The sequence below is a fragment of the Notamacropus eugenii genome, chromosome 1 (genome assembly GCF_028372415.1).
Source record: "Notamacropus eugenii isolate mMacEug1 chromosome 1, mMacEug1.pri_v2, whole genome shotgun sequence".
NCBI classification, from domain to species: domain Eukaryota; kingdom Metazoa; phylum Chordata; class Mammalia; order Diprotodontia; family Macropodidae; genus Notamacropus; species Notamacropus eugenii.
The window spans coordinates 495,912,102-495,926,345 of NC_092872.1; the positions used below are offsets into that span (position 1 = coordinate 495,912,102).

A 14,244-nucleotide genomic window follows, 5' to 3' on the forward strand; every position below is an offset into this window, starting at 1 on the left:
CTCCTCTGGAAAAGCCTGATTCCTTTGCTCTATTAGGGGAATTTTAAACAAGTAAATAAGCCCCGTGAGCCAACAAAAAAGGAAAAGTGATCACATCCCTTCTGGGGTTGAAAAATACCATGGGTAGACAGACATAACTGTGGCTCCATCCCTCTAAGCAAATTGTCCTGAGGTCCTCCTGTCCCTGGAACACACACAGCTTGACTAATGAGCTATAAGCTTGGGGTAAGAGCATAGATATAAACAGATAACACAGAAAGACACTAACATACACAGATACACAAACAAAGTCATAAAGAGAAACTAGAGACATATCCAAGCACACACAGACACAAAGAGACACACCCACAGAAACAAAACACACTCTCACACACTCTTACAAACATCCATTCACAAACACACATGCACACGCGCGCACACACACACACACACACATGCTTGTTACATTTGAAGAGGGGAGCCAGTAAGCCTCAGGTCCCACCCTGAGCAGCACGAACTTCTCAGTTCATTTGCTTGTGGATGCTTGTGGATGCAAGTGTAATCCCCTGGGCTGCCAGCGTCATCAGGGCTCAGAGACCCTCCACCTCCGCCTGCGTCTGCAGACAAGAGAAGACTGGGTTCAGGCTCGGAGACACTGGTGCTGTGACAGTGACCAGGAAAAGCTTCAGGTAAGGAGAATGCCACTGAGGACTCAGGTTTTAGCAGAAGAGGGTGAGATAAGGCTGAGGCTGAGATAAGGGGCCACAGGAGCTGGACTCCTCTCAGTCAGGAGCCTCTCAGAGCTGGGGGAGCCAGCTCTGAAGCAGGTGTGCTGTGTAGGAACTGCATGTCCCTACTACAGGAGTTGGTCTCCCATCAATCTCCCTCAGGGGTGAGGGAGCAAAGCAGGGAGTAGCAGAAGGTGCTCACTGTGGGAGTTTGGCTTTCCCCCACCACGGGCATATAACGGGCAGCATGCTGGCTATGCTCTTCATTCTGAGTTTGGCCATCCTCAGTCCATCGGAGCCACAAACTTTTTTCTTAGGTTTCTAAAGTCTGTGCTGTTTTATCTGTAGCATAGTGCCAGGTTAGCAAGGAAGGAAGGCATTCCCCCTCCCCTCCTCGCCACCTCTCCGATGTTTGCCTAGCCAGCCTGGATGCCTGACACCAGATTGTCATGCTCCTGTCTTGCTGGACAGCGCATTTCTTCTACCAACACAATGTCTCTGTTGCCTGGATTCCCTGTGGAATGTAGTGATGACCCCAAAAGAAGCTGTTTCCCCAGGGCAGCGTAAGATCTCTACTTTAGCAGAAGCAGTGGTGAGTATCTGGCTTACTTTGTGGAGCTATATAAGGTGAGACTGACTTGGAAGGAAAGGTACCTTCACAGGGAGTGGAGAGAAGAAGGATTGCCCTGTCTGCCCATAGAGAAGGGCTTAGAGAAGGTTTGTCATCTTTTGGTGGATTTCTCTGGGCAGAGCAGAACAGAGCAAAGCAGGATAGAGACAGCGATAGAGGTATCCACGTAAAGTCCTAGGATTCAATGGGGAATGAGATTTGAGGGTTCTGAGTGGGTTCAGGTCCTTTCTGGTCTCTCTGAAGCTTTATCACAGAATTTTTATCCAGAGAAAGGGGCTGGTACTTTGACCTGGGAAGGAGGGAAGAAGCACTTGCTGTGATGTCTGAGTAAGATTCTCAGACCTCAGAAATTTCTGGTTGCTTTCTTTTCCAATGTCCAGTCCTGAGTCCAGTCCTCAATAACAAGCCAATCAGTTCATCCATCCCTCCAGCCACTATGTGGAAAACGGGGCAGGAGTCATTAGCCCCTTCAGAGGTCATGATGCAGGATGACCAGCACCACCAAGCTGGGGACATAAAGATGAGGCATGAGGACAATTGCTCTTTCTACAATTTGACAGGTGGTGACTTTTACCCAGATAATAGCAGCAAATCCAATTGCACCTCCCCAGAACAATCTCTAGATTTCTATATCCTCCTCCCTGTGATGTACTCTGTTATTTGTGCTGTGGGATTAACTGGCAATACTGCAGTCATCTACGTGATCCTCAAGGCACCAAAAATGAAGACAGTGACCAACATGTTCATCCTGAATCTGGCCATTGCTGATGACCTCTTCACATTGGTGCTGCCCATCAATATTGCCGAACATCTCCTGCGCTACTGGCCGTTTGGTGAGCTCCTCTGTAAGGTCATCCTGGCCATTGACCACTACAACATTTTCTCCAGTATCTACTTCCTGACTGTGATGAGTGTAGACAGGTACCTGGTGGTACTGGCCACTGTCCAGTCCCGACGTCTGTCCTATCGAACCTATAGTGCTGCAAGAACCACTAGTATCTGCATCTGGCTCTGGGTGACCCTCATTGTCCTGCCCTTCTTTATCTTTGCCAGTGTCTATACCAATGAACTGCAGATCAAGAGCTGTGGGCTAAGCTTCCCTCAGCCAGAGAGGTTCTGGTTCAAGGCCAGCCGCATCTACACTTTGGTCCTGGGCTTTGCTATTCCTGTTTCCACCATCTGTATCCTCTACATTGGGATGCTTCACAAGCTGAGGACCATGAGCCTAAACTCCAATGGCAGAGCCTTGAACAAGGCCAAAAGAAAAGTGACCATCATGGTCATCATTGTCTTAGCTGTGTGCCTCCTGTGCTGGATGCCTTTCCACCTGGCAACCATTGTGGCACTAACTGCAGACCTGCCCCAGACCTCCCTGGTCATTGGCATTTCCTATTTCATCACCAGCCTGAGCTACACCAACTCCTGTCTGAACCCTTTCCTCTATGCCTTCCTGGATGACAACTTCCGCAAGAGTTTCCGAAAAATGCTGGAATGCAAAACAACCTGAACAAGAGACAATGGTCCGAGCTCCACCACTGTGCCGGGTCTCACACCCTGTGGGCCCCCTCTCAAGGGTCCAGACCCAGGATTTGGGCAGCCCCAGGCTAGCTTCTTGGTCTTTTGTCTTTCTTTGTATCCCCAGGACTTAGCACAGTGCCTGGCACCTAATAAATGTTTGTTGTTGTGATGATTTTCAGTGCTTCCATACCTTTTGTGGCTCTGGGCCCTCCTAAAGAAAGATTTTATTTAATCACAAAAGGATAGTGAGTGTTCTCATTTCATTTGCAAACAGTCCTGGGTTTTTATGTCCTATTCCTGTGTTGCCACCTGCTGAACAGCTCCAGGACAGCAGCCCAGGTTTGAGGGCACTCCAAGTCCTGGGACAAACTCAAAATGTCCAGCTTTCAAAAAATTCCAAGTCCATCCCAGAAAGACTGACATGGACAGACCAATAGAGACAAACTCTCCCCCATAAATCAACTCAGCAAAATTCAAACCAACCCAAACAGAGTAACTCAGAGAAATTATTTCAGACAGGCTAACCACAGGTAAATCAGCTTAGAGCAGTCTGAATGTCTATTCAGTCTCCATAGACTAACAGAGGCAAAGAGACCAAAATAGACCAATCCAGATTGATCATACTGAAACAGACCAGATAAACAGACCTAGGCAGACTGATCCATGTGGAAAGAATAGCGTGGAAAAACTGGGTCAGACACTTTCCCCATTGTTTCTAAAGACAAGTCTTGTGAAACAAAAGGACAGGGAAGTGAAGAGTGGTGATCCAGTTGTCTGTTCATCCTGTCCTTTTCTAAAGCACAGTAAATTCTGCCCAAATAACTTTTGATTCAAAGTGAGGCTATCGACACTTATTAACTGTGCGACCCTGGACAAGTCACTTCACCTCTGTTTGCCTCCGTTTCTTCAACTGTAAAATGAGGGTAATACTAGCACCTGCCTTTCGAGGTTGTTGTGAAGAAGAAAAGGAGATAATGTTAATAAGGTGTCTAGCACAATGCCTAGCACATAGTAAGCACTATGTAAATGTTCATTCCCTGTCCATGACTAAAAGTTGGACATAATAGATTTCTCTTATACCCAAAGAATGAAAGAAAAAGAAAATGGAGGCACAGAGCAAGACCAAAGAATGTTGTGTGTATGTGTGTGTGTTGTCTCTAAATAAAGTCCAAGAAGCTGTACCATTACCAAGAAGTACCATGAAGCTGGGAGATTTACAATGAGACCTTTACCCTCCCCTTCCTGCCCTTAGAAATATAGCCTGGGCTATAACCCCTTAACTCCTGAAATAATGACACTTCCCTCAAAATCTGCCAGGGCTTCCAAACATGGCAGGGGAGATTTGAGAATTCAGAGACTACTTACAGAATCTTTTTTTCATATATATGCCTCCCTAACCAAGAAAACTAAAGGGTGACACTAACCACAGTAGCCAGTCCCGGCTTTTCCCTATGCTTATTATCTTGTCCCCATGAATTCACCCTTGTGACCCATTCAACTGTGATCTCATCATGGTGCCCTCATAGCGCCATTCACCTGTGACCTTATCACCTTGTCCCCATCACTATAATTTCATTACCCAGTCCCCAAACACAATGAATCCTGATACCACTACCACTACAAGTGCTGCCCTACAGCATAGCACATAGTCCAGTGGAATGGACTCTTAGGAGTCCTGTGACCTCATGGTCATAGTAGATCAATAAACCTTATTTTCTGCCTATGCCTACTCCCACTCCTAATTATTGAGATTGTGGCCATTCTTAGTTCTAGGTCCTGGAGGCTGAAGACAGAACCAAGAGAAAGAATCCTCCTGGTTTTAGTGACACCCCAAATAAGGTAGTGCAACTAATAGAAAGCTCATTGTTGGGACCCCTAGAGTCCATCCAAGAGACAACAACAGCCATGGCTGAATTGGAGAGATCAAAGGTTATGGGAGTTTGGTGCCATCTCTCAGGTGAGAGTGGCTGCTGGACTGAAGGGGAGAAGAGGGGCCACAGGCAAAGCTCCCAAACAGAGAACTCTGTAAGATCCTCTCTCTCCACCAACTACAAAATTAGAAGCTTCATTTAGCCCTTAGAGTTCACTACTCTCTCTTTAACCCTCTCTGCCCCGCTAATCCTGCTTCAATAGCAGAGATCATCACCCCCAGTGCTCACTGACTCTCTAAGCCTTTTACTACCACCACCACCACTCTAGACTCCACGAATTCCCAGTCCTCACTGACTGCCTTGGACAATAGTCTTCGTGGCTCTCAGCCAGGACCCTTTCTACCATCAACAGCTGCCAAGACCCTAGCAGAGGGTCCTGGCTTGTCTGTGGGATCCCAGCGCCCTCTTGTGGGAAAGACCCATAATGACTTATCCAGAGAAATGGGTAGACTCATGACATATCCAGGGAAATATGTAAAGTTGATACCCTCCCCAGGGTGAGCATTCATCTGGTGGAAAGAAAAGAAGAAAAGATAAGGCAGGGCGAAACCAGGAAGAAGGATTTGTTCAGAAATAGGAAAGGTTCTGCAAAGGAGCTGAGTTTTGAAGGCAGTGGTGAAGGGGGATGTCCAGAGTACAGGAAGTCTATCATACATACAGGGGATCTGAGGATTGGAACCTCCAGTACAAGGTACACTGGCCACCCACTCCCAAACCTTCTGTTGCATCTAGTGCCAATCATCAACCTACTAGGGATCCAACTAAGGACTCAGAATTTTATCCCCCTTGAGAATGAAGAGAAAGTCTCTTCCACATAGGCCTTGTCCTAACCCTAGCCTGACCACAGCATAACCCCAAATCCCAAACACATATGCACACACAACATCCTACACACACACACACACACACACACACACACACACACACACACACAGCCCCAGATCACCTCACCACTCTTACCACATACATACAGCCCCAGTTCATCACATATACACAGCCTTGCCACAGAAGCTCTCCCACATATGCAGCCCCACCCATTCATACATACCCTCCATACACACAGCTACTATGACACCCAGATCAAGCCCCATCCATAAATGCACCCCAAACGAAATAAACCCACGTATGAATGGCCCTGTCTCATCACCCCTATGCAGAGAATCCACTTATTATTCAACAGCACACAGTCCTCAGCCCCAGGTCAGCACACACACACACAAAAACACACACAACCCCTAGGCTCTACCTCACACACAGGCAACCCTAACTCAGCCCACACACAGATCCTTTGACAACTCTGCCCTAGCTTAATTCACACACATGCTGCCCACTTGCAACATAGCTCAGCCACACATCAGAGCCCATTTACACAGCAGCACACACACACATACCCTCCAGAGTCCCATAGCAGCTTCCCTAATATACAAGCACACACACACACACACACATACAACCATATGTAGCTTCCCTCTCAAGAACACAAATTACATGTACATAGCCCTCAGCCCCTCTCACACATACAACTCTCAACTCCACCTTACTCCCAGGTACATAACTCTGTTCCCACACATAAACACACACAGCCTCCCCCCACATTCAAACGCACTCAAACAATACCCCAATACCCACCCACAAACACACATTCAGCTCTCAGCCCCAGCCTGTACCCTCATACTCACCACTCACACACAGTCTCCCTCTCATACATACATACATAAAGGCTCACCCCAATCCACAGGCACAAATCAACAGCTTGAATTAAGCACATACATGTACACATATTGCACCTAACCTTTTCCAGCACCCCACAATACACATATATAGACTTTGTCCCCCAACTCCAGCTCATACCCACGCCCATGAATCACATGTAGAGACATACCTGGGGAGCTACCAGTCCTTACTCATCCACTCTACATGCACACAGCTTCCCTCCCCAAAAAAAAATCCAGAGCCACCAGCCTAAGCACAGTGCAGATACACATCAAGTATATTTTCTTAGCACAAACTTCATGCAAATAGCCCTTAGCCCCACCTCAGAAATTCTAAAATACAAATTTGATCATATCCCCATTGCATGCCTTTAAGATCCAATATGAAATCTTCTGTTGGACTTTTAAAGTCCTCCAAGACCTGGTCCCTTCCTATCTTTCCAATCTTCTTATTCCTTATGCATCTCATACATTCTGCATTTCAGTGGCACTGACCTCCTTGCTGTTCCTCAAACTAGATGCTCCATCTCCCAACTCCAAGTATTCCCACTCATAGTACACCCCATGCCTAGTACTCCTTCCTTCCTTGTTACCACCATTAGAATGCCATGGTTTCCTTCAAGTCTCTGCTAAATTTTCATTTTCTGTGATGAACTTTTCAATCCCTATTCATACTAGTGCCTTCTCTCTGATAATTATATTCATCTTACCCTATATATATCTGCAATTGTTGGCATGTTATCTTCCAATTAGACTGGGAGCTCCTTGAGAGAAAAAACTGGTTTTTTGTCTTTGTATCTCCAGTCTTAGCACAGTGCCTGGCACACAGTAGGTACTTAATAATCATTTGTTGACTATAGGCTAAGTCACAGTTCTGACCAGGTCTCACCAAGAGAGGGATTTCTTCATAGTCTAGAAAGGCTTCAAAGGTAAAGAGTTTTGAGGCCACCATACAAACATAATTCCCAGCACCATCCCAGTCCCTCTCTTCACACAAACTTCCCTTTTTTATTCTCAGAGAATGTTACCTCAGCATCACACACAGTCCTGCCCCTATCTTCAAGCATACACACACTCCAGACTAGTCCCCCTTCCCCCAAAACAGTTCAGCTTCACACACACACACACACACACACACACACACACACACACACGCACACACACACACATGAGCCTCCAATCCCATCTCATAAACAACCTCTTATTCCACTGAAGACTAAACATAAACACTGCCCCCATTCACTTCTCCAACTAATCCTCTCCCAACAAATCCATAGCCTGCAGGAATTGTGTTATGTTTATATTTTTGCCAGTGCCAGGTAATAGCTACCTATATACAAAGATTGGTCTCCCAATCCCAATTCCAGACTATTACAAAGCATGAACTATTTGTTCCTTGGAAGATTGGAAGAAAATAATAAAAAAACAAAAACAAGAGAGAGAGGTTGAGGGGTACCTTAACCTGTGGCAGGAGGAGTGTTATAACAGAGAAGGAAGGGGGAAAGAATCACTGAATATTTAGATTTGAGTAATAGATATGAGACTCTCTCTCTCTATATATATATATATATATAGCAGTGGAAGTGTTACAGTCTCCAGAAGACACAGCTGCTTGTCCCCCAAGGACTAAGAACAGCAGTCACATGGATGCTATCAGGTGAATGATCATCCAGTAAGAGCCGGAGGAAGATGAGAAAACCAGTGGTGGCTGGTGACAACCTGCTGTATAACAGGGTAGCTATTTGCTGATCAGTTGTGGTCTTCCTGGGCAGATGTCTGGCATATAATAGAGTCTTCTAAGTCTTGGCAAACCTGACAATCATTATTCATTCTCAGTGATTCATATGGAAACAAATTATATTTCCAGAAGGGACCTAGAAAGCATTTCTAGAAATTAAGAAGTACTGAGTAAGAAACCAAAGACAGATTTTTTTCAAAAAGATAGTAGAGTATTAAATCTGAAGAAAATGTATTCATGTATACTAAGCATGGTGTGCTGCCTGAACTCTGACCATATTTTTCATGCTGTTCATGTCCATCGCAATAGAACCGTCAACTGTGCCCTGGAGCATGGAGTTCTGGTGATGAGTTTTTGCTTTATCTTGCCTAAAACCAGGCCTCCCTAGCATTTACACACCATATTGTGGCATGCCACTGCTTTTTTTTTGGTTCTGCTTTCATATTATTTTCCTCCATTAGAAGGAAGCTACTTGAGGTCTGTCTGGCTTGTTTGTTTTTGCATCCCTATGACTTAGCACAGTACCTAAGAATAATTGCTTGATAAATTTTCTATCTATCTACAATCTACTTATCTATCTATGGAAAGAATCACAGAATGGAAACATAACAGAGAGCATTTGGGTGAAAATCAATGGTTCAATAAACAGAAGCAATGTTCTTATAGAAATATGCTATAGAACACATGAACAGAAGGAAAAGGTGCAAATGTAGTGGGTAAGCATAAAATAGTATTGATAGAATTGTTTGGATTACAATTGATAGAATCTGTTAGTGGTCTCCGCCAAGAGAAGAACAATTGATAAATTATTAACTGGTCTTGATGAAAATTTCACTTTTCAAAAACAATGAGAAGAATTTCCATTTTGAACTGGATATTGAAACAAATGTAATCAGAATCAGGTAGAAATGACCACTCCTACCTTAGATTTCATGTGAGAGAAAGGGAAATTTGGTCCTGGTATGGCATGCGCACTAGATTTAGGAAGACTTCACTCAAGGAGTTCAGAGAAGGAACAAGTAAAATTTGGTGGTCTAAAATTGTGTAGGAAATTCTACCCGAGGGGAAAGGTGAATTCTCAAAAATGAAATTCTAATGACACAAACACAAATTATTCTGAAAAGCAAACTGGCAGAGACTAATTGTACACCATCATCTCACATGATATACCTAGATAAGTTTCAAATGGAACCATGACTTAGGCAAGGATTCGATACCATAAACAAATTAGAGGAAGTGGGAAGAAATTATCTATTAGATCTAGTTCCCTCTTTTCCTCCCTCCTTCCATCCCTTCTTCCCTCCTTCCTTCCTTCCTTCAGTTCACAACCAAACAAGAGAAAGAGTGGATCACAGAAGACAAAACAGACAATTTTGAGTATATAAAATTTAAAAACTTTTCACAAACAAAACCAATGCAACTAAAATTAGGAAAGAAGCAAGTAAATAAGAAAGAAATCTTATCAGTGAGTTTCTCTGGTAAAGGTCTCAATTCTAATGGAATTGGTTCAAATGACTAATAGCCAAAAGATACAAAGTCAGTTTTCAGAGGAAGAAATCAAAGCTATCACTAGCTATATTTTTTAAATGTCTTAAGTCACTAATAAATAGAGAAATACACATTTAAACAATTCTTACATTCTCCTTCACACTCATCAAATTGGCAAAGTTGACAAAAAAAGAAAATGACAACTGCGAAATACTGCTGGTGGAATTGCAAATTGATACACCCCTTCTGGAAAACAATTTGGAACCATGCTCAAAAAGCTATTAAACTGTACATAACCTCTGACCCAGAAATAATGCTATTAGGTTTATACCCCAAAAAGCAAGAAAGAGGAATTCATATGTGGAAAAATATTTATAGCAGCTCTTTTCACAATGGCAAGAATTGGAAACTGAGGAGGTGCCCATCAAATGGGGGATGGCTGAACAAGTTATAATATATGAATGTGAGAGAATGCTGTGAGTAAGAAATGATAAAGGGAGTAGTTTAAGAGAAAGCTAGGAAGACTTGGATGAACTGATGCAGAGTGAAATAACTAAGACCAGGAGGAAAAAATTATGCAATAAACAACAACATTGTAAAGAAAAGCAACTTTGAAAGACTTGGAAATTGATTAATGCATTGACCGACTGTGATTCCAGAGGACTCATGATGAAAAATGCTATAATTCTCTTGAGACAATATGTAGGATGTATGTCCTTCAGTTATTTCAGTACACAGAGGGTGATACATTCAAAATAAGGGTTTAGACATTTTTTTAACCTGACCAACGCAGAAATTTGTTTTGCTTGAGTACATCTGTCATTAACTGGAATTTTGTTTTTCTTTCTCAACTAGGCAGCTAAGTGGAATACTAGAGAGAGTACTGGATCTGAAATCAGGAAGACCTGAGTTCAAATCTGTCTATAGGAACTTAAGGATGTCATTAAAACTCCATCTGCTTCTGTTTCCTCACAAGTGAAAAGGAGCTAATAATAGTACTTACTTTTCATAAAATGTTTTGCAAACCCTTAACAACTGCTATTACCACAGGAGGAGTTCAAGATGAGACAAAGAAAATATTGATTTTCATTTGTTTTAAAAATAAAGATAAAAACAAATTATTCCAAAGAAAGATAAAAGGAGAATTTATCTGAAGAGACTAATATGTATGAATAGGTAATGCAAGGACCACCTTGGATTTTTGAAAGACAAACATACACTGACAGCAAAGGCAGGTAACTAGGGATGAATTAAAATTAGGATCCTCTAAGAATAATGTCAGAAATGCTGACACTCAGAATGAGCTAATGCTGGCAATGAATGCTAAAAAGATAAAAATAAGTAAAAATCAAAGAACTTTCTTTAGGTATATTTGGACAAAGGGGTAGGATCAAAGTAGATTTAGGATCAATGTTCAGAATGGGACAATTTAAACAGAAGACAGCGAGAACGTATAAAACTCCTCAACTTTTTCTCCTACTCTCTCTACCAAGAGAGTCACTTTTGCACTGGGAAAAACAGAACAAGGCAAGTACTTTGATTAGATTTGTCAAAACATTAATAGATGAAAATTAGCTATGAAAGTTTTAACAAGGTGATTTGGTTTGATTATAAACACCTATCAGCAGTTTCAAAAAAAATGTGAAAAGCTCAATTAGTAAGGAAATGCAGTGTCTTGTGCGACAAGTGATGTTTATATTTTTGGCCACTCTGATTGACTGTTATCTGTGATTCAAGTATAAGTTGATCTATTTTCTGGATTAGAAGGTGAAGCAACTCAAAGAATGATTCTGTATACTCCAGGTTGTCAAGAATGATGAAATGTATTAAAGGAAACCAAAAAAAGCTTCAATGGGGGAGAGAGAGACAGAGACAGAGACAGAGAGAGACAGAAAGAGAGACAGAGAGAGATGAAAAATTCTATCATCCTCTTGAGACAATATGCAAGACAGTTATTTCAGTAGACAGATGATAGTTTCAAAGTAAGAATCTAGATTTTTTTTTTTGACATGTCCAATGTAGGAAAGAAAGAAAGAAGCCTGAGGTGGATGAAGGGAGAATTGACCCTCTTCAGGGTCAAGTGGAAGAGGAGTGTTACATAGAGAAGAAATGGAATACTTAAGACCACCTGTATAATTAGAGCTTAACAGATTTGAAGCTTTTCCTAAAGAGTAAGGAGTTAGATTCCCTGAGGAAGAAGAAGCTGTCCTCCAAGAAATTATATAATAAATTCACAGAAGCAATAAGATAAATATGATCCAAAAAGAGTCAGAAGAATAAAAAAAGAACATTCTGAATTGGTGATCCTCTATTTAGGGATACTGAGGCAGCTATTTATCAACCTGAGAACCAGAAAATGTCTCTTGTCTTCCCAGAGCATGTCTCCAAGAGAATCTCCCAAGACCATTGAAAATGGATAATAACTACACACTTTTGGTGCTTCATGTGGGCACAAATGATCCTTCCAGAAGGAAATTAAATAGGACAGCCAACAATTATGAAACCTTGAGGAAATAACTGAAGGACATAGGTATGCAGGTTATGTTTTCCTCACTGTAGGCAAGGGATGTGGTGAAGAAAGTCAATTTGGGGAGTGAATATCTAGATAAGAAAGTCGTACCTTACTATAATTTGAACTTCTAGACCAAGGCCTAATATAAAGAGATACCAGATCTCTGACTAGAGATATAGTATAAAGAAGGAGAAAAAAAAGATTGGTCAGAATGTGTCTTGAGACCTAATCAAAAGGGCTTTCAACAAAAAAGGATAGAGGAGAGAGAAGACTGCCATCTATCCCCAAACTAGCATATCATATAGAGTAACTCAATAAAGAAAAAAGAATAGTAAGTGGCAAACACCGAAGTTCACAAACAATAAAATCCAAGAAAGGAGCAAAGAGCAAAACCCAAATGATATAAAGGCTAGGAAACAAGTAAAAAGAATTAGAAGTTCCTCACCCAAGGAATTTGTCCTAGGAGCTGTCACTGAGATTTGAGGGGATAAAATTCATGATTGAATCATGACTCTGGGGTAGGTATACTTTTTTAAAAAGAAACAGGATAAGTCAAACAGAGGAGGGAATATAGCATCATAAATTAAGAAGGTATGTAAGAACCAGAGCAGAGGGAGCATAATATCGAGTATTTGATTGAAAGTAAATAGAGGTAGAAATGGAAGTGATTTTGTCATTAGAGCATTACAGACCACCAGTGAAGAAAGAGGAAATAGATGAAGAATTTTGCAAATTTCACAAACCTGGTGAAGAGGTAAGATATGGGAGACTTCAAGTATTCTGACAATAAAAGTCACTAACATTTCTTTAGGACTTTAAGGTTTCCAAGTGCTTCCCATCAATTATCAATTTTGTTGATCCTCACAAAAACCCAGAGGTTTTTATGTAGCTAGTACCATTATCCCCATTTTACTGATAAAGAAACCATGACTGAGCAAGTGACTTGCCCAGGGTCATATAACCAATAAGTATCTGAGGTAGGATTTGAATTCATGTTTTCACTCCAGGGCTAGCTCTTTATCCACCATGCCAGTTCTTGCTAGAGCTTTTATTCTACCAAACACTAATAACTTTTGATTTGCCTTTTTCATTTGGCATTTGTTTTGGGGGGGGTTGCATTTATTACTAGCATCAGCTCAACCTAACAAAAGGAAATTCCATTCTAGTTTGGGTTTTCACTAACAGGATAGAACTGGTTGCTTGAATGGAAATGATGAGAACCATAAGAAGAAGTCATCACTCCCTCTTAGAGTTTAGTAATAAAGGAAGAAAGGAAATCTGGACATAGTCTGACATGCACCCTGGATTTTGGGAAAGTAGATTTCAAAATGTTCAAAGAATTCAACAGGTTAAAATGCTGTAGAGAAAGTTAGCTCAGGAAGGATGGTTCTGAAGACACATAGTGAGGAAGAAAAATTGTATTTGTCTGAAAAGACTGATGTGGACACACAGAAAACTCACCAGACCACTTAGATTTTAAAGGAAATATATAGAAGATGGAAACAAGACCAGGTCACAGAGAATTAATACAAGAAAATGATATGGTCTTATAAAAATAGTTGCAGGAGTGGCACTCAGTAATAAGGTTTTCACCATATTTCTTCGTGATGCTGTGCAAATTAATCAGATTCTAAAACAGTGTTGCCCTTGACTAACGTCTCTCTATTTCTGATAGAGACCAAATGTTTGCTGGATAAGATGGTTCAAAGCCTTTCTAGCTTGCTAGAACCTTCCAGAACTTAGGTTTTGCTAGAAGAACCTCCAAAAAAAACAAGTTCACTTCCATTCCACAATGAGACCTCAGAGGACAACATTTGGTAAAACAGAAACTAAATACAAGTTGAAAACTTCTGCTTCCTTTCCATCATCGGTTTTCAATGGCTCATTCATCCTGAATAGATCTTCATCATCATCTTTTGTCTTCATTTTATTAGTTTTCATTAGGTATACTCCATCCCTAGACTAGAGCCCAGCATTTCTATGTTTTAAACCATAACCCAGAAATCT

The 14,244-nt window shown here is 41.7% G+C and overlaps 1 protein-coding gene across 1 annotated transcript; it reads left to right on the top strand.

Annotated features, from left to right (window-relative positions):
- Positions 1-303: 303 nt before the first annotated feature.
- NPBWR2 (neuropeptides B and W receptor 2) lies at positions 304-3,028 on the top strand. The gene has a single exon (XM_072643667.1). It carries the CDS (start codon positions 1,775-1,777, stop codon positions 2,843-2,845), a length of 1,071 nt encoding a protein of 356 aa, XP_072499768.1. The 5' UTR covers positions 304-1,774; the 3' UTR covers positions 2,846-3,028.
- The last annotated feature ends 11,216 nt before the right edge of the window (positions 3,029-14,244 follow it).